This window comes from Lethenteron reissneri, chromosome 7 (genome assembly GCF_015708825.2).
Source record: "Lethenteron reissneri isolate LAM-NWPU_2019-01 chromosome 7, ASM1570882v1, whole genome shotgun sequence".
Classification (NCBI taxonomy): Eukaryota; Metazoa; Chordata; class Hyperoartia; order Petromyzontiformes; family Petromyzontidae; genus Lethenteron; species Lethenteron reissneri.
The window spans coordinates 6,638,140-6,665,768 of NC_083785.1; the positions used below are offsets into that span (position 1 = coordinate 6,638,140).

General features: G+C 54.8%; 1 protein-coding gene across 1 annotated transcript; it reads right to left on the minus strand.

The window, feature by feature from the left end:
* Positions 1–6,728: 6,728 nt before the first annotated feature.
* Positions 6,729–27,314, minus strand: GDF11 (growth differentiation factor 11). Its single transcript, XM_061577274.1, has 3 exons — positions 26,861–27,314; positions 17,661–18,028; positions 6,729–8,541 (listed from the first exon to the last, which is right to left on the minus strand). The coding sequence occupies exons 1-3, from the start codon at positions 27,312–27,314 to the stop codon at positions 8,161–8,163; spliced, it is 1,203 nt and encodes a 400-aa protein (XP_061433258.1). The 3' UTR covers positions 6,729–8,160.
* Positions 27,315–27,629: the final 315 nt, after the last annotated feature.

Consider the following 27,629-nt stretch of genomic DNA (forward strand, 5'->3'; position numbering starts at 1 on the left):
GTGGATTGACAAGCGAGCTGTGTGTGTGTGTACGTGGTGGATTGACAAGCGAGCTGTGTGTGTGTGTATGTGGTGGATTGACAAGCGGGCTGTGTGTACGTGGTGGATTGACAAGCGAGCTGTGTGTGTGTGTACGTGGTGGATTGACAAGCGGGCTGTGTGTACGTGGTGGATTGACAAGCGAGCTGTGTGTGTGTGTACGTGGTGGATTGACAAGCGGGCTGTGTGTACGTGTTGGATTGACAAGTGGGCTGTGTGTGTGTGTACGTGTTGGATTGACAAGTGGGCTGTGTGTGTGTGTACGTGGTGGATTGACAAGCGGGCTGTGTGTGTACGTGTTGGATTGACAAGTGGGCTGTGTGTGTGTGTACGTGTTGGATTGACAAGTGGGCTGTGTGTGTGTGTGTGTACGTGGTGGATTGACAAGCGAGCTGTGTGTGTGTGTATGTGGTGGATTGACAAGCGGGTTGTGTGTGTGTGTGTACGTGGTGGATTGACAAGCGGGCTGTGTGTGTGTGTACGTGGTGGATTGACAAGTGGGCTGTGTGTGTGTGTGTACGTGGTGGATTGACAAGCGGGCTGTGTGTGTGTGTACGTGTTGGATTGACAAGTGGGCTGTGTGTGTGTGTACGTGGTGGATTGACAAGCGGGCTGTGTGTGTGTGTGTACGTGGTGGATTGACAAGCGGGTTGTGTGTGTGTGTGTACGTGGTGGATTGACAAGTGGGTTGTGTGTGTGTGTGTACGTGGTGGATTGACAAGCGGGCTGTGTGTGTGTGTGTGTGTACGTGGTGGATTGACAAGCGGGTTGTGTGTGTGTGTGTACGTGGTGGATTGACAAGCGGGTTGTGTGTGTGTGTGTACGTGGTGGATTGACAAGCGGGCTGTGTGTGTGTGTGTACGTGGTGGATTGACAAGCGGGCTGTGTGCGTGTGTGTGTACGTGGTGGATTGACAAGCGGGCTGTGCGTGTGTGTGTACGTGGTGGATTGACAAGTGGGTTGTGTGTGTGTGTGTACGTGGTGGATTGACAAGCGGGCTGTGTGTGTGTGTGTACGTGGTGGATTGACAAGCGGGTTGTGTGTGTGTGTGTACGTGGTGGATTGACAAGCGGGCTGTGTGTGTGTGTGTGTACGTGGTGGATTGACAAGCGGGCTGTGTGTGTGTGTGTGTGTACGTGGTGGATTGACAAGTGGGCTGTGTGTGTGTGTACGTGGTGGATTGACAAGCGGGCTGTGTGTGTGTGTACGTGGTGGATTGACAAGCGGGTTGTGTGTGTACGTGGTGGATTGACAAGTGGGCTGTGTGTGTGTGTACGTGTTGGATTGACAAGCGGGTTGTGTGTGTGTGTACGTGGTGGATTGACAAGTGGGCTGTGTGTGTACGTGGTGGATTGACAAGCGGGCTGTGTGTGTACGTGTTGGATTGACAAGCGGGTTGTGTGTGTGTGTGTACGTGGTGGATTGACAAGTGGGCTGTGTGTGTACGTGGTGGATTGACAAGCGGGCTGTGTGTGTACGTGGTGGATTGACAAGCGGACTGTGTGTGTGTGTACGTGTTGGATTGACAAGCGGGCTGTGTGTGTGTGTGTACGTGGTGGATTGACAAGTGGGCTGTGTGTGTGTGTACGTGGTGGATTGACAAGCGGGCTGTGTGTGTGTGTGTACGTGGTGGATTGACAAGCGGACTGTGTGTGTACATGGTGGATTGACAAGCGAGCTGTGCATGTGTGTACATGGTGGATTGACAAGCGAGCTGTGCGTGTGTGTACATGGTGGATTGACAAGCGAGCTCTGCGTGTGTGTACGTGGTGGATTGACAAGCGGGCTGTGTGTGTGTACGTGGTGGATTGACAAGCGGGCTGTGTGTGTGTGTACATGGTGGATTGACAAGCGAGCTGTGCGTGTGTGTACATGGTGGATTGACAAGCGAGCTGTGCGTGTGTGTACATGGTGGATTGACAAGCGGGCTGTGTGTACATGGTGGATTGACAAGCGGGCTGTGTGTGTGTGTGTACGTGGTGGATTGACAAGCGGGCTGTGTGTGTACATGGTAGATTGACAAGCGGGCTGTGTGTGTACATGGTGGATTGACAAGCGAGCTGTGCGTGTGTGTACGTGGTAGATTGACAAGCGAGCTGTGCGTGTGTGTACGTGGTGGATTGGCAGGGCTGCTGTGTGTGTACGTGGTGGATTGGCAAGCGGGCTGTGTGTGTACGTGGTGGATTGGCAGGGCTGCTGTGTGTGTGTGTACGTGGTGGATTGACAAGCGGGCTGTGTGTGTACGTGGTGGATTGGCAGGGCTGCTGTGTGTGTGTGTACGTGGTGGATTGGCAGGGCTGCTGTGTGTGTGTGTGTACGTGGTGGATTGGCAAGCGGGCTGTGTGTGTACGTGGTGGATTGGCAGGGCTGCTGTGTGTGTGTGTACGTGGTGGATTGGCAGGGCTGCTGTGTGTGTGTGTGTACGTGGTGGATTGGCAAGCGGGCTGTGTGTGTACGTGGTGGATTGGCAGGGCTGCTGTGTGTGTGTGTGTGTACGTGGTCGATTGGCAGGGCTGCTGTGTGTGTGTGTGTACGTGGTGGATTGACAAGCGAGCTGTGCGTGTGTGTACGTGGTGGATTGACAAGCGGGCTGTGTGTGTACGTGGTGGATTGGCAGGGCTGCTGTGTGTACGTGGTGGATTGGCAAGCGGGCTGTGTGTGTACGTGGTGGATTGGCAGGGCTGCTGTGTGTGTGTACGTGGTGGATTGGCAGGGCTGCTGTGTGTGTGTCCGTGGTGGATTGGCAGGGCTGCTGTGTGTGTGTACGTGGTGGGTTGGCAGGGCTGCTGTGTGGTTACGTGCCACATATGGCTGCTTACTGCTGCTGCGTGGCATTTGTGATTGCCGAGGGTCGCACGGCTAAATGTTCAACCTCCCGCGTGCCTGCGAGAGTGGGTGGCGACGCCGCTGTTCCAGCCTGCTGCTGCTGCCTGAGCTTTCTTCTCTCTCCCTGGTCTGCAGAGTTCTCACCCTCTGCTTGAAAGGCAACCCCAACAACAACAACGGAGCGAGCAATGGGCCCCATTTCCCTTCTTTTTCTTCCCGTTTCGTGTGGTTCCGCCGGAATAGATGACCGCGGATTTTAGTTTGTACCCCGTTGTTAACCTGTTCGGCGTGATATTGTCGGGCTCTGGCGTTGTCGTAAAAAGAAAAAAACGCGAGCTAAACGACAGAGCTCACGCTGCGAAGGTGTTCACGCTCGCCGCTGCACTCTCTCTGGTTCCGTGACCGCGCGCCGCTCGGCACGACGCCCGGCGTTCCGTTCCACGCGGCCCGGCAGAATTCGGCTCTCCCCGTAGGAAGCTTCCCCAGCACGCGGAACGAAACGTCGGACGTCGTGCCGAGTGACTACGCGGTCCTGGCCCGAGCACGGTGGGAGCGCTGTCGAGAAAAAAGAGTAACGGGCGCTGCGGCCGCTGTCGTTAGAGGGAGAGGCGGTTCGACCTCGCGACGTGGAGAGGCGCCTCTCTCGTCGCTTCGCACCCAGGGGTCGTTCGGCTGGACGTTTGCACCGCTTGTCGGCGAGAAACGTGACCTTCGGATGCGCCCGAGTGACGTCACCGCAGTCGGGTATTAAAGGGTCACACTGGTGATGTCACCAGCGCGCCGCTGCGCAAGGTCACCTGTGACTGCTTGGTCGGACTGGCGCGGGGCAACCCGGGGTGCTCGGCCCAGGCGCGTAGCTGCGAGATGAGAGGCGCTCGCCGCTTGCATTTCGCGGATTCTGTTAATTCGTCGTTGCTGCTGCTGCCCCCGCTAGAGAAGCTGTGCGGCCACAGACGTGTTCACGGTTCGTCCCGAGAGCAGAAAATGCCCCTGAAGATTTCTTCCAAATCGGCCAGGTTAATTTCAGCGGCCCTTGAAACCGCAGAAAGTCACAGGTGCACTTTGTATTTGCGTGGCATGGCACAAGGTGAGCGCTGAAAGAAGGCGCCCTTGGTGATCCACGGACTTGGTCGGCAATGGATTCGCAGAATTGGGGGGGCACTTGCGACGTGGCTTTCCCACTAATTAGCCAAATTTGAACCATGACTCCGGCACACACTCTGCCTTTCTACATTTCCCCGGGAGCTCAACGCACCGCAACCCGCAGTGCGAACCGGCGCGGCCGCAGCGCTCGACCCGCGAACCTCGGGCAACGAGCCCCGGAATTCCGGGCGGCGAGAGCTTGTTGGCTCGCGCGCAAATACCGACGGTGGTGTTGGACGTGAAAGCGAACCCCGTGTCCCGTGCGCAGATAACGATCGGAGAGTTCACCAAGTGTTTGCCAACTGGGGAGGCGCGCGCCGCTCTCTCGCTCGCTCGCTCGCTGCACCGTACTCGCAGTTTCAGCGAATGCGCGATGCGGCGTTTCTCCCCCCCCCCCCCCAATGTGAAACGTTATTACAACGTGGACGATTTACGTAGACTTTGGCCGGTGTGCTCGCTCCGTGGAGGCATGCAGAGGCGCTCCAGATTTTAACGGACAGGGCGACGCACGTAGGCTTTGGGTCGGTTTTATTCCACCTGCTACTGTACACAAGCTCAACACTTCACACGCCCGAGGGTTCGCCTCCACTGCGCGACGCCATCCCCCCCCACCATCCCCCCACCATCGTCGCGGGTGGGTCCCTCAATCGAGATTTGTAACGCACCGTCGTCGCATCTCCACATCCAAATCCCACCCCCCCCCCATGGCGTATTGTTCCATCTTTAGTTGCGTCGCCGCATCCTCTCATCGCGTGTCCATGCGGCCTCTTCTCGATCTGCGTCTCTGTCAACTCATCCGCTTCACCTCGGCTTGTCACATCGCGAGCACGGCGGTGCGTCATCAAGCTCCATCCTCACGTCGCACGCCACTCCAACCGTATCCCGCCGCGCCCCAAAATCTCGTCGTGGCAACGCGGTAAGGTGGCATTTGGTCTCTGCAACAAGGCTCTCTTCTCTAAGACGGCAATACAGGCTACTCTAGTTAGCATGCCCCAGTATAAAAAAACAACACATTTACTACACGCAAACCTACCGCGTGGGAACATGAACCTTCGCGCAATACGAGACCCTCCGTCGATGCTCGCCGTGGAGAGGGGTGGTGGGCCCCGCTCGCCTGGCACGTGGGAGGTCGTCTGGTGGGAGATGCGGAGGGGGAGGGACCATTTGGGGAGCTGCGTAGGCGGGGGGGGGTGTCACTGGTCCCCCATGGCCTTGCCAAGAGCGGCATCAGTGGAGCCCCTGATTGTGCTGTGGTTCGGTGAAGTTTGGTCATGGTTCTCATGGTGGATGATGAGTGCGAGTGATGTGGTTGCCAATGGATGATGGTGAGATCCGTGTGTTCATGGGTGCTGCCGATGAGTGGAGGTGGTGATGGAGGCTAGTGGTCGGTGTATGTGATGTGGGTTCTGCTGATGGGAGCTGTATGTGTATTGATGGATGCTCATGATGGTTTTCTGGCAGGGAGTCAAACCGAATGATTTTCGGGAACGGTTTTAGTTAATCAAAAACTAATGGAACGTGTTATTGTTAACCGTGTTAAAAACCGGTTTCAAGCAGGTTAAATCTTTCATCTTTTTAAATGTTTTTCTGATAATATGCGGTATTCATTGCAGAGCCGAGAGATGTTTTTGAAACGTTTCAAACATCTGTGTACGTGTGTTGCAGAATACGGTGAGACCCATATGTGTGTACGTATATACAACGTATTTCGCACCGTACGACGTAGCCAGAGACATACAGAAAGACAGACGGAGATGTATCCGTCCCTATCACAGCAGTCGCGGGGAGCGTTGTGGTCTCGTGCGAACGACCAAGGCGCACGGGCTCTGCGCGTGCGATGGCTCACCGAGTCGGTGATTGGCTACAACTGCCCAGAGGAGCTGTCGGATTGCAGCCAAGCGTTCCTTTTAACATCCCCGGATAAAAAAAAGTGCAAGTTATTGAACCGGTAACCATATATATATTTTTTTGGTTTTCATTCCAGAGCAACAAAATTTTATTTGGGTTCAGCTCTAGAAAATTGACAGTTAAAACCGGTTTCTTGTTTTCGGGTTCAACACTCCGGTTCCTGGTGCCGGTGGGCGGCAGTAGGGAGAGCACGAGGAGCGGCTTGCCATGCCGACGACGACGACGACGTCTGGGTTCAGGTGGAGGCCACTCGTGAAAGTGCCTGCGGTCCCCATACGCCGACGTGGCCACCTCCACATCTGTGGTTCCACCTCTCCCTTATCTCCTCGATTGACGGCGACGTCACGCGGCGAACGGAGGGTCAACAGCACGTCGTTGCAGCGGCGGCGATGCCGACCCGTTTAAATCCAGTCGCAGAGCGCGGCGAAGCGACGTCGCCGCACGGGCGTTGCATTATTCACACGCCGCTTCTTCCCTTAGCCTCGAGGAGCGCACAAGCAGCGCGAAACCAGGAGCGCCAGGCCGGCAGGCTCGTCTATGAAGCCCCTGGTTTGTTCATCTCCACCGCCGGACCTCCAACGACAATTCGGCTGCGCGCAAGGCTGTTACCTCCACAGTGAGCGCCGGTCCCCGCGAGGCTCATGGGGGCAGAGGGGGGGGGGGGGGTCGAGCGATGATTAGGGAAGGGGTCATGACAAGGGGGGGTTGGGAGAGCAGGGGTCACCAGGGGACTTATCTTTGCATTCCTCACCATTTCAAGTGTTTACATTCAAAACTGCTGTTTGTACATAGATAGGAGTCCGTGTGCTTGGTTGGTGGGGCTTTATATTTTATATATATAGATACATATACAATGGTGTACATACACATGTACATGAGTGCTATTGGTCACATGGGTGGATCACATGGGTGGTGGGTCACTTGGTGTAACTTCCAGTTACTCTACTTATGATGGTTGGTGGTGGGGGCACACACCTGGGTTTATTGCACAGGTGATCCCCCCCCCCCCTCTTTGCCCCCCTACAACAACCCTAAATTGATTGGGGTGCATCAACAGGTTTATTCATAGGCGAGGTTGGTAATTAGCAAAAAAAACTGGCTGGTACATTTGCAGCTGATCTGAACTGAGGGTGCTTGCAGTTGGTTTGGTTAGTATTTGGTGGAGGGCTTAGAGTCTGGTTGGATGGAGTAATTGAACTGCTTACTTATGGGTGTATTCTAATCGGCTGGCAGATTGGTGTTAGAGGAAATGGCAGCGTTTTGTAAATTGTTTCCTAGGCTAATTGAGGGATGCATCGGTGTTTGAGTGAATGTGTGGGTGGGTTGGGATCACGAATCAGCTTAATGGTGAACCCACGGGTGTGGGTATTAATTGGTGGACATGTTAATTGACCGAGGGAATGACAGACGCAGAGCCAACTGTAACCACCAAGGCTTTTACAATAATCTGCAAGAGCTCGAAGTGGACACGCATTAAACGCGGCGAGACAAGCCCAGGAAGGAAAGTGCTGCACTGGCAGCATAAATTACACAGCTTTGTACAAAAAGCGCCGCTGACCGTGACCCAAAATTTCGACGAAGGGGAGGGCATCTTCAGTTCCATGCTGCAGATGGTGGATTATTATTATTTACGTTACACTTAATAAAGTGTTCTCCTGGTGTACAAAAATAGTCTCTTCTCTCTCGTGTGTGTGTTTGGGGTCGCACTTGCTCTATGTACATGCTCCTGCCAGCCGGCCACACACCCACTCCGTCCATCAGCTGCTCAGCCACGCGGAGAACAGGTCACACCTTCCATCCACTACTCACTTGCTCCATCCCTCTTCCATGGTGTAGGGGGCAACCCCCCCACTCCCTCCGGGGGGGTGTAAAAAATAATTCTATTGGGGACCCATTTTTTTACGAGGCAAAGCTGCGTTTTGTTTACCTCTGACGACTCCACATGGGCCCCCCCCCCTGATGCCCCCCCCCGATGGTAACGTGGTGTTCCTTCCACAGCGAGTCCCCATCCCCTAAAAAAAAACCCGATTTTGTTGTTGTTCCCACACTGCTTCTGTCTTCTCTTCTCCCCCCCACCACGAACCCCGCAAAAAAGAAAACTGAGCAAGTGAGAGCCGAGAGGCAGACGGTCGAGATGGCGAGACGGGAAGAGCAAGGAAGTGGTTGCGGCGGTGGTGGCGGTTGCGGCGGTGGTGGCGGTGGTGGTGGAGGCGGTGGTGGGTCGAACCCCACCGGCCGGCCCCCTTAGGAGCACCCGCACCTGTCCACCACCATGCCGGGGATCTTGCCGTAGATGATCTGCTGCTGGTCGTTGAAGTACAGCATGTTGATGGGCGACATCTTGGTCGGGGTGCAGCAGGGACCCGCGGAGCCACGCGGGCTCGCCTGCTGCACGAGGTGCGTGTGCGGGTACTTCTGCAGGAACATGTACTCGCACTGGCCCGAGCAGTAGTTCGCCTTGTAGCGCTTGGGGGCGATGATCCAGTCCCAGCCGAAGGCCTCGAAGTCCACGGTGAGGGGGTAGCGGCAGCAGCGCGACTCGTTGGACGACTCGTCGCAGTCGAGTCCGATGTTCCTCCGAGAGCGCCGGAACGGCTCGGTCACCTTCACCTCCAGGAAGGGTTGCTGCACCACAGGTGGACACGCAGGTGTGTGCACCGTCAGGCGAGTTGTACAATCCCGCAGGTGTATCGACGTACAGGTAAGTACGGGTGTGAGTTCACACACGCTCGTGCGTGTCCCAGGTGTATAGACGGGTTAATATACGTAGAGTTACGTCACCCCTTACAATAATGGTTGCGACCCACACAAGCAGGTGTCTACAGGTGAGCACATACGGCGTCCAATGCCTCTACCTACAGGAACGATTGCTGCAAGCAGTCGCACAGGCATTTAGACACAGGTGAGTGTGTGAGTCACACACATGTGTGTCCAGCTGTATATACATATAGGTGAGTGCACGTGCTGGTCTACACCATCGTCACCTCCAGGAGTGGTTCCAGCAAACGTACGCACAGGGTGAGAACACACGTGCAGGTGTGTGTCAACACGTGTGCAGACAGGTGGATATGCATCGGTGTATAGGCAGGTTGGTGCACAGGCGAGTACACACACATGCAGATGTACGGGGCGTGTACATGGACACGTTAACAAAGGCAAAGATCCCCCGTGTAGGCATTACAGACGGTTGGGACAAGTGCTGTTAGTGAGCACATGAAGGGTGGGTGGCCAACACCACGCCCGGCCGCCTTTGTCTCCCCAGTGGCGGTGTTTACACAGCGCACCAGGTACTCGTTTGAGGCTGAGTCGACCTAGGGGAGGCCCAGGTCCGGTTCAGATAATCGTCACCGGTGTTGGCTTTGAGCGGGAATCGAACCCCGGGTCGCGGGTTCGTAGTTCAGCGCACAGCGAACCACTGCATTAACTGTGTTAACTTGTTACCAAATTGTTGACAAGTAAACACGCAAGTTGGCACGCACGTGGACACATGTGGGTACATACAGAGACCCCCATAGAGCCTTTGACAGTCTGTTAGCGAGCAGCACCTAATGAAGATCTGCATGACACACGTGGGGGTGGCCAGCACCATGCCGGGCCTCGCCTTTGTCTGCCAAGACTGATGTTGACACATCACCACCACTCACTTAAGGCCGAGCCGAACCCAGAGGCTGGGGCGCAGTGCGCTAGCCTCAACACCAGCGCTCCCCACGGGTACACACAAAGACAAAGATCCCCCGTATAGCGTGAACAGACTGCAGGGGCAAGTGCTGTTAGCGAGCACCTATGAAGGCCTGCACGGCACACGAGGTGGTGGGTGGCCAGAACCACGCCCGACCGCCTTTGTCTCCCCGGTGGCGATGCTTACACACCACAGCAGGTACTCATTTGAGGCTGAGTCGACCTAATGGAGGCCCAGGACCGGTTCAAATAATCGTCACTGGGTGTTGGCCTTGAGAGGGAATCGAATCCGGGTAGCCGGGTTCGTAGCGCTAGGCGCTAACCGCTACACTACCGCTCCCCACACACACACACACACGTGTTACACACAAGTACAGACACAGATGGGCACACAGGTGTACACACGTGTGTGTGTGTGGATACAGATGCTTCTCTTGCTGTCTCTCAATGCGATACGAGCATGGCTCCTCTGATCCACGCGCTGCTTGTGCAAGTCTCTCAGGGTCAATCCGAGCTTGCGTCTCAGCTTTTATTCCGTTTGCCACGGTGCCTCCGATTGTGATCGTTCACAACGGGCACGGATTGAACACTCATTTTGAACACTCATTTCGCTAAATTCATAATTGGCACGGCGCTCTTCGTTGTGGAATTCAGTTACGTAAAATATTTTTTGTAACTATTATCCGCCCCCATCTCCACATTATTGATCCCGGGTCCGCTATTTTGGGTTTTTTTCCCTTCCAATTGTTTGCTTGTGGGGATGCATTGTCAGCGCGTGGATTGAGTAACCCGAAACAATCCACACACTCGTCAATGACACTGGATTGTGTGTGTGGCTTTAAAGGTGGTGGCGAGTGGGGGGGAATATAGGCGACGTTTCGGGCAACGGCCCTTTTTCATATCACGTACATGAATAATGTATTTAAGGATGGAGTAACGCGTGAATGAGAATTGTTCACGTCGCCACGGACTCAAGTTGCACGCATTCATTAAACAAACTATTCTCGAAAACAAGACAATGGCGAAGATGCCCCGTGTAGCCTTAACAGACTGTTGGGGCAAGTGCTGTTGGCGAGTAATACGTATGAAGACCGCCATGGCGGGTGGGTGGCCAGCACCACGCCCGACCACCTTTGTCTCCCCCAGTGTTGATGTTTACACACCGCCAGAGTCGACCTAGGTGAGGCCCAGGACCGGTTCAGATATCCGCCACTGGTGTTGACTGTGAGCACAATCTAACTCGGGGAGCCGGGTTCGTAGCGCAGCGTGCTAACCACTGCGCCACCTCTCCCCGCTTCCCCATCACAAAGACAAAGATCCCCTATATAGCCTGTACAGAATGTTGGGGCAAGTGCTGTCAGGGAGCACCTATGAGGGCCGGCACGGCACACGAGGGGTGGGGTGGCCAACATCACACACACACGTACAAAGACAAAGATCCCCAGTGTAGCCTTAACAGACTGTAGAGGCAAGTGCTGTTAGCGAGCACCTATAAAGGCCGGCACGGCACACGAGGGGGTGGGTGGCCAGCACCACGCCCGGCTGACTTTTTCTCCCCAGCGACGATGTACACACACACGTACACACACACGTACGTACACAAAACACGTACACACACACACACGTGTTGTCAAGCATTTCAGAAGCCATGTGGCGTATTCATTCTTTTCCTGCATTGTTTTAAATTGTCGTCCACGTTTACATGCCGTATGAATGCATGTACTAGAGCGGCATCTCTCCTTAAACATGCAAACGTCGAGACAACGTTGAGGCTCAACGTTGAGGCTACGTTGAGGCATGTTTACCGTGTTCATCACCATCTGATAACCACAACCGTTGTCTGCAATTGTCCATTCACCACTGTGGGTGAATGATGGCTTGTACCACCACCACCACCACCCCCTCTCTTCTCCTTGTCCCAAACCCGCACTGCTGCTGCCCGCTCAGGTCTCGGCTCAACGTCTCCGTCGCGCTCGCGGGACTCGCAGGTGGCAGTGAGGCGGTGATGACCGAGTCTTTTCGCTTCTCGTCAATAGGCACGGGGTGCCCCGGGTGTGCAGCGGAGGTCACGAGCTGAGCGGAGCTCTCTGCGCTCAATGGGCTAAACTTGCGCGGGGAAAGAAACTTTTCGCTCTTTAAAAGTTTCGATTTTTGGGCCAATTTTTTTTTTAAATGAATGAACAAATATTGTTGGTGCATTGCTCGCCATTTTTTGCAGTCACACTGAATGACGATCGTTATCCTACGTCGCAGGTGCACATACAAAGAGAGAGAAGACCCGTGTAGCCTTGCAGACTGTTGGGGGGGCAAGTGAATGACTTTTACACTTACTATAACATTTTATCTACAAAATTACACCTTGCCATATTTAAGATTGTATATTACGGCTAATTCACATTTTATATTCTATACTTATTCAAAATTTTACATACTTTAGCTCCTTAGTATTAGTTAGACTTTGTAACTTTAGTATAGTTAGACTGTATACCACTTATTTAAGTTTTAAGATTCCTACATGTTGAATGTATGCACCTTCCTGCCATAGTAAATTCCTTGTCTGTGCGAACTTTCATGGCGAATAAAACCCTTTCTGATTCTGATCATCGAGCACGCCCACCCAAGTGGGCATGGTTAGCGCCACGCACGTGTTTGCCATGGAAATGCTGTACGCAAATGTGTAGAAACGCAGGTGTTGGAGAATATGCACGAGTACAGGTACACGCAAGCGCCAGAAACACACACAGCATGTGCGAAAGCTAAAGGGTGTATACGTGAATGTGTACACACACACACACGAGTACGCAAGGGATGATGTACACATAGTTGTATATAGCACACACACGCATGTGCACATGAACACAAACAGGGATAGTACATGTACTGAATAAAGCTACCGATTAAATTTTTTTGTAAACTATACGAAACTGTTTTTTTGTATTACACAGGTAAGCCTCCTGAGCTGTTATCGTCACCGTGGCTCCCACGGTGGCTAGGAAATGTTAACTACCTCGCCTGGTCTACAGGATGTCGTGGGTTCGATCCCAACCCTGACGCCTGCTGCTGTATATTTGGAGTTTGCGTGTCTCTCTCCCCGTGGTCGCGTGGATTTTTCTCCGGTTCCTCCGGTTTTTCCCCTCCACATTTGGAATTAACATCGCCACGCGTTTAGAGTGTTTGGCTGCTGCTCTACATTTCCAGAAGTCCACATCGTTAGCTATCATTTGTGATAGCCAGCTCGCTTATAAAAAAAATAGCTCAGTGAGCCGTACCTGGTCAAATAAAAAAGGTGATAGTTTTATAGATTCGAATCTCTTTTTCAGAAGCGACCTGGCCACACGTGATCACAGCTCATCGCAGTGGCTAATATTACCATCATCATCATCACCATGATATTATCATCATCATCTGATTCTGAATGTGGAGGAGGAGGAGGGCAAACCCGGAGGAATCTGGAGAAAAATCCACGCAAACACCACGGGGGGAGGGAGAGAAATAAAAAAAAAGAAATAAAAAATTACAAATATTACATAGAAAACAGGGGGAACATAGACAGAGTAAGGAGAGAGGGGGTAGAGAGAGAGGGGGAAGGGGTAAGAAGGAGGAGAGCAGAGCGTGAAATATTTTGTGAAATCTTTCATTTAAAAAAAGGGGGGGGGCACATAAAGCAAAGCATTGAAAAAAAAACGAAATGATGAACTTGGCAAAGTACCGACTACACCGAGCATCTTCTTGTTTCCTCTGATCGTAAAAAAAGAGAGAGCGAACACGTGGACTCCAAATATGCAAGAACAGGCATTGCCAGGGTCCGGCATGGAACCCACACGGGGGTCACGTGGTACCAGGCGAGGGAGGTAAACATGCCGGCACCACCGCAGCGCCCCAACAACGATGCCTTATCATCCGTTTTCCTCTCCAAATTGTAGGAGTCGTATACATTGTGCATCTGTCGAACGCGTCTCTCGTCCTCGGACCAGCTCGTGCCGTTGCATCGTGAGACCACGACTGATCCTGACGGTTCGGGGAGGCTTTCGACGCAGCAGTGGATAGATCATGGCTGCTGCTGATGAAGTATTAAAAAACTAAACTAACTAAACTCCTATTTTTGTATTACCAGGTAAGTCCCACTTAGCTATATAGCTACACATGACGTGGACAGTTATAGTAGCCAAATACTCTAAACGCGTGGTGTTTATTCTAAATGTGGAGGGGAAAACCGGAGGAGCCGAAGAAAAATTAACGCGACCACTTGGAAGGGAGACGCCACAAACTCCAAATACACAGCAGCAGCAGGCGTCAGGGTCGGGATTAAATCCACGACCTCCTGTATACCAGGAGAGGTAGTCAACATCTCCTAGCTACCGTGATGATGATGATAAGAGAGAGAGACGCCATAAACTCCAAATACACAGCAGCAGGCGTCAGAGTCAAGATCGAACCCACGACTTCCTGTATACCTGGCGAGGTAGTTAACATCTCCTAGCCACCGCGGCGCCCATGCTTACGCAGGACAACACGGGCGGGTGTGCACACTACAGGGATGAGCATAGACACAGTACACAACATACAAAGGCAAAGATCCCCTGTGTAGCCTCCAACAAACTGCTGGGGCAAGTGTTGTTCGTGAGTAGCACCTTTGAAGGGCAAAACAACACAAGTGGGATGTAGGGGGCTCGCACCATGCCCGGCCGCCTTTGTCTTCCTAAGTACTGCTACACTTTCCCCAACAGTGTACACACACACGTCCACATGCACACGTAAAATTGCTGTGTATACACAAAGACAAAGATCCCCCGTGTAGCTTTAACACATTGTTGGGGCAAGTGCTCTTAGCGAGGACCTATGAAGGCCGGCACGGCACACGAGGGGGTGAGTGGCCAGCAACCACGCCCGACCGCCTTTGTCTCCCCGTTGGCGATGTTTACACACCGCACCAGGTACTCATTTGAGGCCGAGTCGACCTAGGGGAGGCCCAGGACCGGTTCAGATAATCGTCACTGGTGTTGGCCGTGAGCGGGAATCAAACTCGAATCACTGGGTTCGTAGCGCAGCGTAGCGCTAACCGCTACACCACCACTCCCCACTGTGTATGCATACACACACAGGTTCAAACACGTGTACATCATTGTCATTGCCACCATCAGTAATATAACCACCACCACCATTACCACTACCACCAACACGTCCACCATCATCCTTACAATTTCCATCACTATCATACCCACCACGATCATCACGACCACCACGCTTATCACCATCACTACCGCCATCACCACCATCATCACCATTATCATCATCACCATCAACACCAGCATCATTATTAGTCACCATTCATCATTACCTCTGTCACCACCGCCGCCATTATCATTATCAACATCACCTCCACCATTATCACCACCGCCACTGCCAGAACCACCACCATTATCATCCTCACAATCACCACGACAGCCATTATCATCACCATCATCACTCACACACTAGATATACCACACAACAACAACCGCCACTAAATGGCGGTGACGTCACCACGACACTTGTGCCAGGCTATGTGCACGTTGAGGCCAAGTGAAGTGTCGAACTCCGGCTGGCAGGAGGGAGATCATCTCTGACCGATGCCTTTCCTGGTCTCAAGCTCTGGATCGCCTTCAGTACTTCAACAGACGGCACCTCAGCCAGCCATTCACAGGGGGTAACTTTGTCTTCCAATATTTGAGGCACCGCAACCTTAGCATAGTCATCCCAACTTTGTGCTACGATGCTTTCCAGGCTGAGGGATTTCCCCTCCCCCAGGATCTCACAGAAATGCTCAGCAAATCTGCAAACCTGTTCCTGGGGGTCAGAAAATGCATCACCCTTCTTTCCCCTAATGATGGTAATAGGTGTGGCACTGCAGGTAAATTTTTTGATGGAATTGAAGAGCCATTTTTGATCACGGGCCATTGAGGCAGACTCCATCTCCTCAGCAACCCTCAACCACCAACCATCCTTGCAGCACCTCACGGCTCTCCATACCTCCAAGCGAAGGCTGCGGTAAACCTCCTCATTCTCTGACGTTGGATGCTGGAGACGATTAGAGTGGGCCTGTCGCTTTTTCTAAGCCAGCCTCCTCTGTCAGCCAGGGTCTCTGAGGAGGTCTAGACCGTGTACCCAAAGCAGCCATTGTAGCTGCATGAGCCACAGTCCTAAACCTAGCCCATTTCCCCTCGACATCAGAAGGAGTGGGGGACGATGCTAACCCCAGCCGCAAGTGATGATGAAATTCTCGCTTGCAACTTTCATCAGCTAGCTGAGACCAGGCCACTATGGGTTTGAATGGGGTCCTGGGTGTACACCCACCACAAGAGTGAAAGAATGGCAGGCGCATCTTACAGATGACTAGTCGTTGGTCGGCGGGCAGATCAGCTCCACGGTAGGTCTTGGTCTCAAGGACATGGGCCCACATCCGCTGTTCCGTCACTATGTAGTCCAGCAGATGTTCTTGTTTGGACCCGGCATGCACCCATGATGTTGTGTGGATGCGCCGATGCCTGAACAGCATGTTGGTAATTACAAGCCCATGGGCTGCTCAAAAATCTAGCAGCCTCCTACCGTTGTTATTGAGCTGATGTCTTCCAATCACTCCAGACCAGGTGCTAGTATCATGACCAATTCGGGCATTGAAGTCACCCAACAAGATGACTCTATCCCGAGGGTCACTTTAGCCAGCACCTGTGACAGGAGGTCATAGAAGGCATCTGACTCATCGGCCTTGCCTGCATCCCTCCACGGATGTTTGTCTTCGGTGGGGGCATAAGTAACCATGACCACCACTCCTCGCCTCGGGTTGATGGGAAGGCGAGCCCAAAGTAGCCTGGGGCTTACAGGTTCCCACACCTCACCGCCACGGTCCCACGCCCCCTTCATTATTTTGTTCAGAAGAAGAGCCACTCCATGTTGTTTGGCAGTCTCCTGGCCCGAGTAGAGGTGGCAGGAACCAGAGCCGGTCCACCGGTCCTCCTGAATACCACAGAGATCCAGGCGGTACTGATCCAGCTCCCGACAGAGGAGTGGCAGCCTGTCCTCCGCAGTGAGCGTTCGAATACCCCACGTGGCCACACGAAGTGGCTTTTTGTTGTTTCTGGAGGAGCCCCAAGGGTAAGGATTCAGTCTCCTGGCCCTGCCAAATGAGGTTTGGCCAGGAGACGTCATAGATGCCTGTCCCCCCGGGGCCTCTGGCACAAGCTTAATACGTTTTTTGAATCGTAGTTTAGTGGTAGTTAATTGAAAGTGGAGGGGTTACCAGCCCCTCGCACCCATCCAGAGCTCCCATTTGGCCACTGGTGGTTACAAATGCCATGAAGGGAAAGGGCAATCTAAATTGGCCCTCCCCCACGGCACTGCCCACCATAGTGTTGCCGTCCGGCACCACGAGGAGGTAGGGGGTTGTTTTTGCCACTCATACCACTTACCACCATAATCACCATTGCCAGAACTTTACTCACTATCATCCCCACCTCCGCCACCACCATTATCACCACCACGACCACCAATATCACCACTCCCAACACCAGTCATTACCATCACCACTCATTACCATCACCACCAACAAAGTCATCACAAATCCCAAAACCAGCCATTACCATCACCACCACCACCACTCCCAACACCAGCCATCACCACCACCATCACCACTCCTAACACCAACCATTATCATCACCATCACCACTCCCAACACCAGCCATCACCACCACCATCACCACTCCCAACACCAACCATCACCACAACCACCACCACTCCCAACACCAGCCATTACCATCACCACCACCACTCCCAACACCAGCCATTACCATCACCACCACCATCACCACTCCCAACACCAGCCATTACCATCACCACCATCATCACCACTCCCAACACCAGCCATTACCATCACCATCACCACTCCCAACACCAGCCATTACCATCACCACCACCACTCCCAACACCAACCATCACCACCATCACCACTCCCAACACCAGCCATCACCACCACAACCACCACCAACAACAACAACAAACAACAAGCAGCAGCAGCCTCCACCTCCACCTACCAGTCCCTCCTCGCCGGGTCCCGGCGCTGTGATGGCGAGGTCGTTGCCCCGCTCGTCCACCGCCTTGATCTCCACTCCCCAGTTGGTCTCGGGGTGCAGGAACCAGTTGTGGAGGATGTACTTGAAGTCGATGCTCTGCCATTGCCCCGCGCGGGAGCCCAGGTCGGTCTTGAGCGAGCGAATGCGCACGGTGCCGCCCTTGGAGAGCGGTATGAGGCGCAGCACCTGGATGAACACCGTGCTGCGAGCATCCACGGGCCGCAGGTACACCCACAGGTATGCCTTCACCACCTTGTTCAGCATCATCTTGGGCGTGAATCGGAAGAAGCAGCAGCGAGGGGAGCCGTCCACGCGCACCAGGGGGTCGGCTGCGGAGACAACGGAGGAGCCGGGAGGACGGCGAGAGGGGAGAAGAATAAGAAGAAGATGGAGCTCAGGATGGGAGGGGATGGATGGAGGACACGGATCTGAGCTGCGGTGCCGGTGATGGAATTCCGTACGGTCAATGAGGAGCGATTAACCCCCCCCCCCTCCCCGAGGTCGACACTGGGGGTGTGTAAAACATCAACACTTGGGGGAGACAAAGGTGGTCGGGCGTGGTGCTGGCCACCCACACCCCGTGGTGGTCTGCATAAGTATTACTCGCCAACAGCACTTGCCCCAACAGTCTGTTGAGGCTACCCGGGGGATCTTTGTCTGTGAAGCGCACGGCTCCTCTCAGTGCGAACCTCGCTGCCGCGAAAAGACCGAGTGCTGTGTGTGTGTACTGTGTGTGTGTGTACTGTGTGTGTGTGTGTACACTCTGTGTGTGTGTACTGTGTGTGTGTGTACACTGTGTGTGTGTGTACTGTGTGTGTGTGTGTACACTGTGTGTGTGTACTGTGTGTGTGTGTACACTGTGTGTGTGTGTACACTGTGTGTGGTGTACACTGTGTGTATGTGTACACACGAGTGGTGTGTGTATGTGTACACACAAGTGGTGTGTGTATGTGTACAGACGAGTGGTGTGTGTATGTGTACACACGAGTTCTGTGTGTGTGTGTACACACCAGTGGTGTGTACATGTGTACACTCGAGTGCTGTGTGTGTGTGTACACTGTGTGTTTGTGTACACTGTGTGTGTGTACACACGTGTGTGTGTGTGTGTACACACGAGTGCTGTGTGTGTGTGTGTGTACACCGTGTGTGTACACTGTGTGTGTACACACGTGTGTGTGTGTGTTACGTTCGTTGAGAGTCATTGCCGTTGGGATGTTGGGAACAACAAACGGCACGGCGGCGTAAGTCACCGCGTGGGTCACGTGCTTCTCACTTCTCAGTGGAAAGGTAAAGGTGCAGTCGCGCAATGTCTCCCAGACGCCACTGCCGACGGAACAGCCTCCGCTGGAGGCAGCTCGAGAGTGGTATTTGGCCTACTCTTCCATATTGCTCAGACGTCGTGGGAGAGGTGGACGTACCTAAACTTTACCCTACCGCCACCACACGCGATCTGCCGATCATCGGAATCAGAATATGTATGCATACTGGAGTAATCCTATGAGCTACAAATCTCCTTCTCACAGATGTACCCATTGTACTGCTGGAGGCGGGGATGGGGGGAGGGGTAATGAACTTGCACCATTTTTTCACCTGGCGTGCCCGGAGATGGAATAGAACCGTCGCCCTCTGGATTGCAAGTCCCCGTGTGCTCACTGTCACACGATGGAAACCCCATCAGTTATAAAGCGATCTTTTAAAAAATCAGTTTTCATGCTCCGGACATTTATATCCTTTATATGTGCTCGCTAACGGCACTTGCCCCAACAGGCTGTTGAAAGCTACCCGGGGGATCTGTGTCTTTGTGTGCGAGGGTGAGTGAGTGTTAGAGAAAGGGAGAGTGTGTGTGAGTGTGTATGTTGGGCTGAATAGAGGGTGCTGAACAGGCGCGGCACGGTTTGGAGCGGGGATGGGCTGGAGGACGTGGAGCGGAGTGGACTTGCCGATGACTGGCACCAGCGGTGTCAAGATCGGCCTCTGTGGAACATACTCGTGAAGGACGCTACTGGGCAGTCCCAGGCTATGTGCACTTTGAAGTTACTGGAGCAAGTTGGAGGGCGGAGGAGGAGCGACGCTCACAACAACTTAGCGCAGCGCCGGGTGGATAAAACGCAGCAAGCTGGTGCAGTGACGGGCACAGTCTTCCCGGTCAACTCATGGCACCTGGGTCTGTCCCGTGGCCTCCTGCAGGCGAGCCTTCGACACTTTGCGTGCTCTCAAAGTGCACCTAGTCTGGCACAAGCCCCGTGTGTGATGCAACCACATAGTGGCGAATGAAGATTGTTGTGCATAGAAGTGTGTCAGAGTGGAGCGTAAGTAACAATATCCGTGAGTGCGTGTGCGAGTGAGTGAGAGAGCGCGTGTCTATGATGGGGAGCGGTCATGCAGTGGTGAGCGCGCTGCGCCCAGTATTCGATTCCCCGTGACGAATATCTAAAACCGGTTCTGGGCCTCCCCTAGGTTGACTCAGCCTCAAATGAGTACCTGGTGCGGTGGGAAAACATCGCCACTGGAGAGACGAAGGCGGCCGGGCGTGGTGCTGGACACCCATGCACCCCTTGCGCGCCGTGTCAGCTTTCATAGGTGCTCGCTAACAGCACTTTCCCCAAGAGCGTTAAAAGGCTACACGGGGGATCTTTGTCATTGTGTCCCCATCAAAAATTACGCGGTGCCCGCGTCTCCCCGAGCACGTGTGCACACAAGGACATTCACACGCGCGCGTGTGTGTGCATATGTCTTAGTGTGCATGCGTGTGTACACGTGTACACAAATACACACACGTGCGTACGCGCGCGCGCGTGTATATGTGTGCGCGCACGCCTCCGTTTGCACGTGAATGCACAAACACGCGCACACGCGCGCGTGTTTACGCTGCATGCACACGTGCGAATATACTTAGACACGCACGTGCACACGCGCGTGTACACGTGCGTGTGTGTATGCACTAACACACGCACGTGCACACGCGCGCTTATACACTCACGCACGCGTGCACGCGTGTACACGTGCGTGCGTGCGTGTGTGCACTAACACACACGCACGCGCACACGTGGTGGAGACTCCACCGCCCCGCCCCCCCCGTCTCTCTCGCTCGCTCTCTCTCACACAATGCGCTCTCGCAAACAGCGCGACCCCCCCCCCCCCCCACACCACTCCCCCCCCCCCCCAACTGCGAGGCGCGATGAATGAGCGCTTTGTGTCGGGGGGGACGGACGCACGGGGAGGGGAGAGGGAGGCGCTCACAGCGAGCGCCCATCAGCTAAGTCAATCGGGTTCGATTCCTGCCCGTGACGTCAAGGGCACGCAACCCCCACACCCCCCACACCCCCCTCCATAAATCAACTCGGAATAAATTCACGAATTCGTGGGGGGGGGGGGGGTAGGGACGCCCAGCACGGCAGTGGTGGTGGGGGGGGGGCAAGGGGCAGGGATGATTTGCGTTACGGGGCAGCCTGGCATTTGACCCTGGAGTTGGGGGTCACCCACACAAACTCGGCCCAACGTAAATTCTAAACCACAGTCCAGCCGGGGATGATTTAAGTGTGGCCCTGTGTGTGTGGTGTGTGTATGCGTTTTGTGTGTGTGCGTGGACACATAGGGGTAAGCAACTTGGAGGTTGGGGGTAGAACGTAGCAAGACAAAGATGTGTGGATGGAGAGGAGGAGGATGGTGGATGGGGGTGGTGGTGATGATGGGTGTGACACGCGTGAAGGATGGAGGAAGATCGTGTAAGCAACTTGCAAGTTAACAATAGTACTTGGTAGGAAAGCGCTGTAGATGTGATTAGATGCCTATGAAATCTTGCAGTTCACGAGCACTGATGACAACAAAGAGTCTGACGCTGTCGATGAGACGCTGTCGATGAGACACTGTCGGTCGAAACCGGTGCAGAGTTTGCTTGTTGTAGGTTGTGTTGGAATTACTTCTGGGGTTTTGTTTGCTTTTCTTTACGTGTAGAGACAGATATGTGCAGGAGACACGCAGTGACAACTTCATCTGTTTCGATCAGAAAGAGGAGGAGGAGGTTGTGATGGGAGGGACGAGTATGTGCAGGGTGCATGAGCAGAGCCTCGTTTATCTGCACGGGCATTGGAGGGACGACTCCAAGGGGACGACTCTAGACCCAGATGGTGGTGGTGAGAGTCTAAGGTCGCACCAAGGAAGTCGACTGAGCAGCAGCTAGGAAACTTTGCAGAAGGAAGGAGGCGATGGCGATCCGTGAAGGTATCGACGGCATTGGCCATGATGACCTCTTGACCTTGGGTGTGTTTGTTGTGGTGAGCGGTGGTGTAGCGGTGAGCGCTACGCTGCGCTATCGAACCTGGCGACCTGAGTTCGATTCCCGCTCACGGCCAACACCCAGTGACGATTATCTGAACCGGTCCTGGGCCTCCCCTAGGTCGACTCAGCCTAAAATGAGTAGCTGGTGCGATGTGTAAACATCACCACTGGGGAGACAAAGGCGGCCGGGCATGGTGTTGGCCACCCACCCCCTCGTGTGCCGTGCCGGCCTTTATAGGTGCTCGCTAACAGCACTTGCCCCTACAGTCTGTTAAGGCTACACGGGGGATCTTTGTCTGTGTCTTAGTTTTTTTAGGTCCCAACTACGACCTGGCCAAGTCAGTGGCAACGAGGTAGTTTCCACGTGGTCGGCAGCAAGTCGCATGCACCGTACAATGAACGCACCGGACACCCCGAAAGCGAGCGGCCTGCGAGCTCCGTGCGTGATGGTTCGAGTCCGGTCGCTATTGTTGTTGTTGATGTTGTTAATCCACGTGTGACGTCACTCCTGTCACACGTGTCACGCTGTAACACGTGTCACCCTCGAGCGTGACCTTATTTAAATTGGGGGGGGGGGGGGGCGCATATGATAATTGCTCAGGCGAAGGGGTGCACGACACAACTTGGATGTCACTGCTGCTGCTGATGATGATACTCCTATTATTGCTGCAGCTGTTACTGCTGCTGCTGCGACTAACAATGCTGTTGCTGATGATGATACTTCTGATACTACTGCTACTGCTGATACTACTACTGCTGCTGCTGATGATGATACTACTACTGCTGCTGATACTACTGCTGGTGATGCTGATACTACTTTGCTGCTAATACTACTACTGGTGCTGATACTACTACTGCTGATACTACTACTGCTGATACTACAACTGCTGGTGATACTACCACTGCTGCTGCTGCTGGTGATGATACTACTACTGATGCTGATACTACTGCTGGTGATACTAGTACTGCTGCTGATACTACTGCTGCTGATACTACTACTGCTGGTGATACTACTGCTGCTGGTGATACTACTACTGCTGCTGATACTACTGCTGCTGGTGATACTACTGCTGTTGGTGATACTACTACTGCTGCTGATACTACTGCTGCTGATACTACTACTGATACTACTGCTACTACTACTCCTGATGCTGATACTACTGCTACTACTACTCCTGCTGCTGGTGATGCTACTACTGCTGGTGCTACTGATACTGCTGCTGCTGATACTACTACTACTGCTGCTACTACTGCTGCTGATACTACTAATACTGCTACTGCTGCTGGTGATACTACTACTGCTGCTGATACTACTGCTGCTGATACTACTGCTGCTGATACTACTGCTGCTGATATTGCTGCTGATACTACTACTGCTGACACTACTACTGCTGATACTACTGCTACTACTACTCCTGCTGCTGGTGATACTACTACTGCTGGTGATATTGATACTACTGCTACTTCTGCTGCTGATACTACTGCTGATGCTGATACTACTGCTGCTGATACTACTGCTACTACTACTCCTGCTGCAGATACTACTGCTACTACTACTGCTACTACTGCTACTGCTGCTGCTACTGCTGGTGCTGCTTAGCGTCCCGGTCCGGGTACGAGGGCGGCTCGCGCGCATTCCTGCGGCGCGAGCTCCTGTAATTAGCCGAGAATGGATCTCTCCGCGGCGGCTGTCAACACTCCCCATGGGCCGGGAGGCACGGGGCCAGGGGGCCAGTGCGAGAGGGGGAGAGACGGAGGGGGGAGTATGGGACAGGGAGGACGCATGCAGAGAAAGGGAGATGGATGGAAGAAGAGGAGGAGGATGATGATGATGGATCTGTGGATGGATGGCGAGATGAATGGAGGGAGGGAAGTTGCATGGAGGGCTGAGCCATAATCATCGTCATCATCAGCCACAATCTATCCGCTGCTGCGCGAATGGGTCCGCAAACCGTCGCGATCTCTCACGACCCTGCGATGAAACGATCCAGGCGGTACCAGCGCGTCAATTGGCTGCATGAATAACGAGCAGCGGCCTTATTTGCGTGCTTTTGTTGTTGTTGTTTATTTCTGAAAAAGTCTCCACCGAGTGGCAGGGCACCCTCGCGAAGGGAGGGTGCCCTGCCACACGACGATGTTTGGCCACTTCCTCGATTCGCGAGACGCGTTGCTGCTGCTGCTTCGCATGCGTTGGGTGAATCCGCAGAGTCGGCGTGGTGGGGGGGGGGGGGGTGGAACCCCCACCGCTCGTACGAGGAGGGGGGGTTGCCTACTCAAAGCTGGGCGCAGGCAGATCTCCAGAATCGGCTGCGCTCTGCTGTCATCATAATCCTCCACCCCGCAACGAGAGAGGCCGCGACATCTGCTACTCCCCATGCAAGTAGCAGCAGCAGCAGTAGCAGCAGCAGTAGCAGCAGAAGCAAGGCTGAAATCGCGCTCCGCTTCCGAGATCTTTCTCAACACGCGCCCAGGACGCCTGAGCCTGGCCTGTCTTACCCACTCATCGTCATCATTCCTCATCCTCCTCCTTGCAGATTGCCCCCAACATCCACCCGAGCATCGTCTGCACAGATTGCAGGGAGACGAGAGGATGCGGCAGAGAAGGACGGAGCGAATGTAGCGAAGAGTCCACGTGCGTCTCAGCCGCGCGTTCTCGACTCGGTGCACAGGACCCAGAAACTCGCCACGAAGAGGGTTCGTCTCAGACCAAGATCCGCACGGAGCCAACGTCCGCCACGCGTTTTGCGAATCAGACGAGTTCGGAGGGAGGGGGGGGGGGGGGGTCAGGCGTTTCCGTGGTCCTGTTTGTCGCGTTACAATCGCGTTCTGTTCGCGAACAGAACCGTCTGTGGGCCCGGGGGCCCGGAACTAATCAACTAATTGATTACGCTGCGGTTGCGCTAATTGCGCGCTTTGTTTACGCAGCGAGAGCGTCGCCGTTTACCGCAAGACTGCGTATGAGGAGGGTGGCTGCCGGGGTGGAAGGTTTGGCCGTGAATTCAATGAACGAGAGTTTTGACTTCGCGTGCGGGAGAAGGAAGCCGGAGAACCCCGGACGAAAAACCCCGGACAGCACTAGTGCTGGACACGAGGGGAGAGACATCCATGGAACCAGATGGTCTGGTTAAAATCCCAGCACAACATTGGTGCTGGACACGAGGGGGGAGAGACACCCATGGAACCAGATGGCCCGATTAAAACCCCGCACAGCACTGGTGCTCTACACGAAGGGGGAGATACCCATGGAACCAGATGGCCTGATTAAAACCCCGCACAGCACTGGTGCTCTACACGAAGGGGGAGATACCCATGGAACCAGATGGTCCGGTTAAAACCCCGCACAGCACTGGTGCTCTACACGAGAAGAGATACCCATGGAACCAGATGGCCCGGTTAAACCCCAGCACAGCACTGGTGCTCTAAACGAAGGGGGAGATACCCATGGAACCAGATGGTCCGGTTAAAACCCCGCACAGCACTGGTGCTCTACACGAGAAGAGATACCCATGGAACCAGATGGCCCGGTTAAACCCCAGCACAGCACTGGTGCTCTACACGAAGGGAGAGACACCCAGCACTGCCTTCTCCTGATCATCCCGTGCGGGACGATCACCAAATGCAGAGTCCTAAACCAGGCTCAAACCCCTGCTGAGGTGACGAGATCCGACGCGAATCTGTCGGTGATGTTGGGAGGGAACCAGAGGCCCAGAGGCAACCCCACCACGCGCACGGGGAGAAGGGCAGGGCGAGCGGGCGGGTTGGCGAGGTGCGAACCCAAAACTCCGCACAGATGGATTTCATAACCCGTTGCCGTAACCGCCGCCATCCCCTGGCCACCTCGCAGTCGCAAACCGACAACAGCCACGTGGCGTTCACAGGTAGCCTGCCGCCGTCGTGAAAGCGCTACAGGTGTGACACCTGCCGGGTCCCCGTGTCACACATGCAGGCTACAGGTGTGACACCTGCCGGCTACAGGTGTGACACCTGCCGGCTACTGGTGTCACAACTGCCGGCTACAGGTGTCACACCTGCCGGCTACAGGTGTCACACCTGCCGGCTACAGGTGTGACACCTGCCGGCTACTGGTGTCACAACTGCCGGCTACAGGTGTCACACCTGCCGGCTACAGGTGTCACACCTGCCGGCTACAGGTGTGACACCTGCCGGCTACTGGTGTCACAACTGCCGGCTACAGGTGTCACACCTGCCGGCTACAGGAGTGACCCCTGCCGGCTACAGGTGTGACACCTGCCGGGTCCCCGTGTCACTCCTGAAGCCGGTTACAGGAGTGACCTCTGCCGGCTACAGGTGTCACACCTGTAGCCGGCTACAGGTGTCACACCTGTCGGCAACAGGTGTGACACCTGGCGCGGCTCGCGTTGCGCGTGCGTCCGCTTCTCTCTGGGCGGCTGCGTGAGGAGCGCTTAGTCCACGCGGGCGTACAGGGCGACACATCGCTCCATCACCTACATGGAATCTGTACCGCCCCCCAACACAACCTACAGGCAATCTGTAGTAACCCCCCACCCACCTCCTGACTTGATAACCGCACTCACTTCCTCCAAGCGGTCATCAACCTGATCCACCGTCCCCGGCCACGTACAGAGAGAGACATTGGAACCGCGGAGCAGAACGCTGCACCCCCCCCCCCGCCCCCCAGGGTGGCACCGACGAGTGAAGTCCGTGCGCTTGCCTCGTCTGCTGTCGCTGCGATCAGCGACGATAGCAGCGGCAGCGGCGGGGGAGGGGGGGTTGCTGAGCGCTGCTGTCGCTGCGTGCGCATTGCTGCTGCTGCTGCTGCTGGCGCGGTTATCGGTGCGGCCGGGGTGGGGGGTGGGAGGCGGTGTGACACGCGCGCTGCGTGTGACCGTGGCGCTACTCACGCTCGCTGCCCATGATGATGATGGTCTCGGCCGTGGCGTGGTAGTCGTCGTCTTCCCAGTGCGCGTGGTTGGACGACGGTCCCTGGTCTCCCTGGAAGTCGTACTGGTCCAGCAGCTGCTGCAGCGGCGGCGCCTTGGGCAGCAGCTGGCTGATCACGTCGCGGCTGATGTTGGGCGCCTGCTTGAGCCGCAGCTTGCTCAGGATCTGCGATTTGATGGACTCGAGGCGCAGCGCCTTGCTCTGCTCCCTCCAGATGCACGTCGGGGTGCACTCGGCGCGCTCCGGCTGCTCCTCCCCGGGCCCCCACGAGGTCGCCCCCGTTGCCGCTGCCCCCGCAGCAGCCGCCGCTGCCCCTCCGGCTGCCCCCACCGATGCCCCCTCTTCGGCGTTGGTGCCAACGTTGCGGCCGAACGCGGCCAGGCACACGCACAGGATGAGGCACTGGGGCGGCATGGCTCGGCTCGGATGTCGGCGGTGGTCGTGGTGGAGAGTGGAGCGAGCGGTCGAGTGGAGAGCAAGCAGGGAGCGAGTGTGTGAGTGGGAGAGTGAGTGTGTGAGTGGGAGAGTGAGTGTGTGAGTGGAAGAGTGTGTGAGTGGAAGAGTGTGTGAGTGGAAGAGTGTGTGAGTGGAAGAGTGTGTGAGTGGGAGAGTGTGTGAGTGAGAGAGTGTGTGAGTGTGTGAGTGGGAGAGTGTGTGAGTGGGAGAGTGTGTGAGAGAGTGTGTGAGTGGGGGAGTGGGAGAGTGTGTGAGTGTGTGAGTGGGAGAGTG

Coding starts and splice junctions, on each gene's coding strand:
- GDF11 (XM_061577274.1), bottom strand. CDS start 27,314: ATGCCGCCCCAGTGCCTCATCCTGTGCGTGTGCCTGGCCGCGTTCGGC. Junction 18,029..26,860: donor CATCATCATGGGCAGCGAGC/GTGAGTAGCGCC, acceptor TTGTCTCCGCAG/CCGACCCCCTGGTGCGCGTG. Junction 8,542..17,660: donor GACCCGGCGAGGAGGGACTG/GTAGGTGGAGGT, acceptor CCTGTGGTGCAG/CAACCCTTCCTGGAGGTGAA.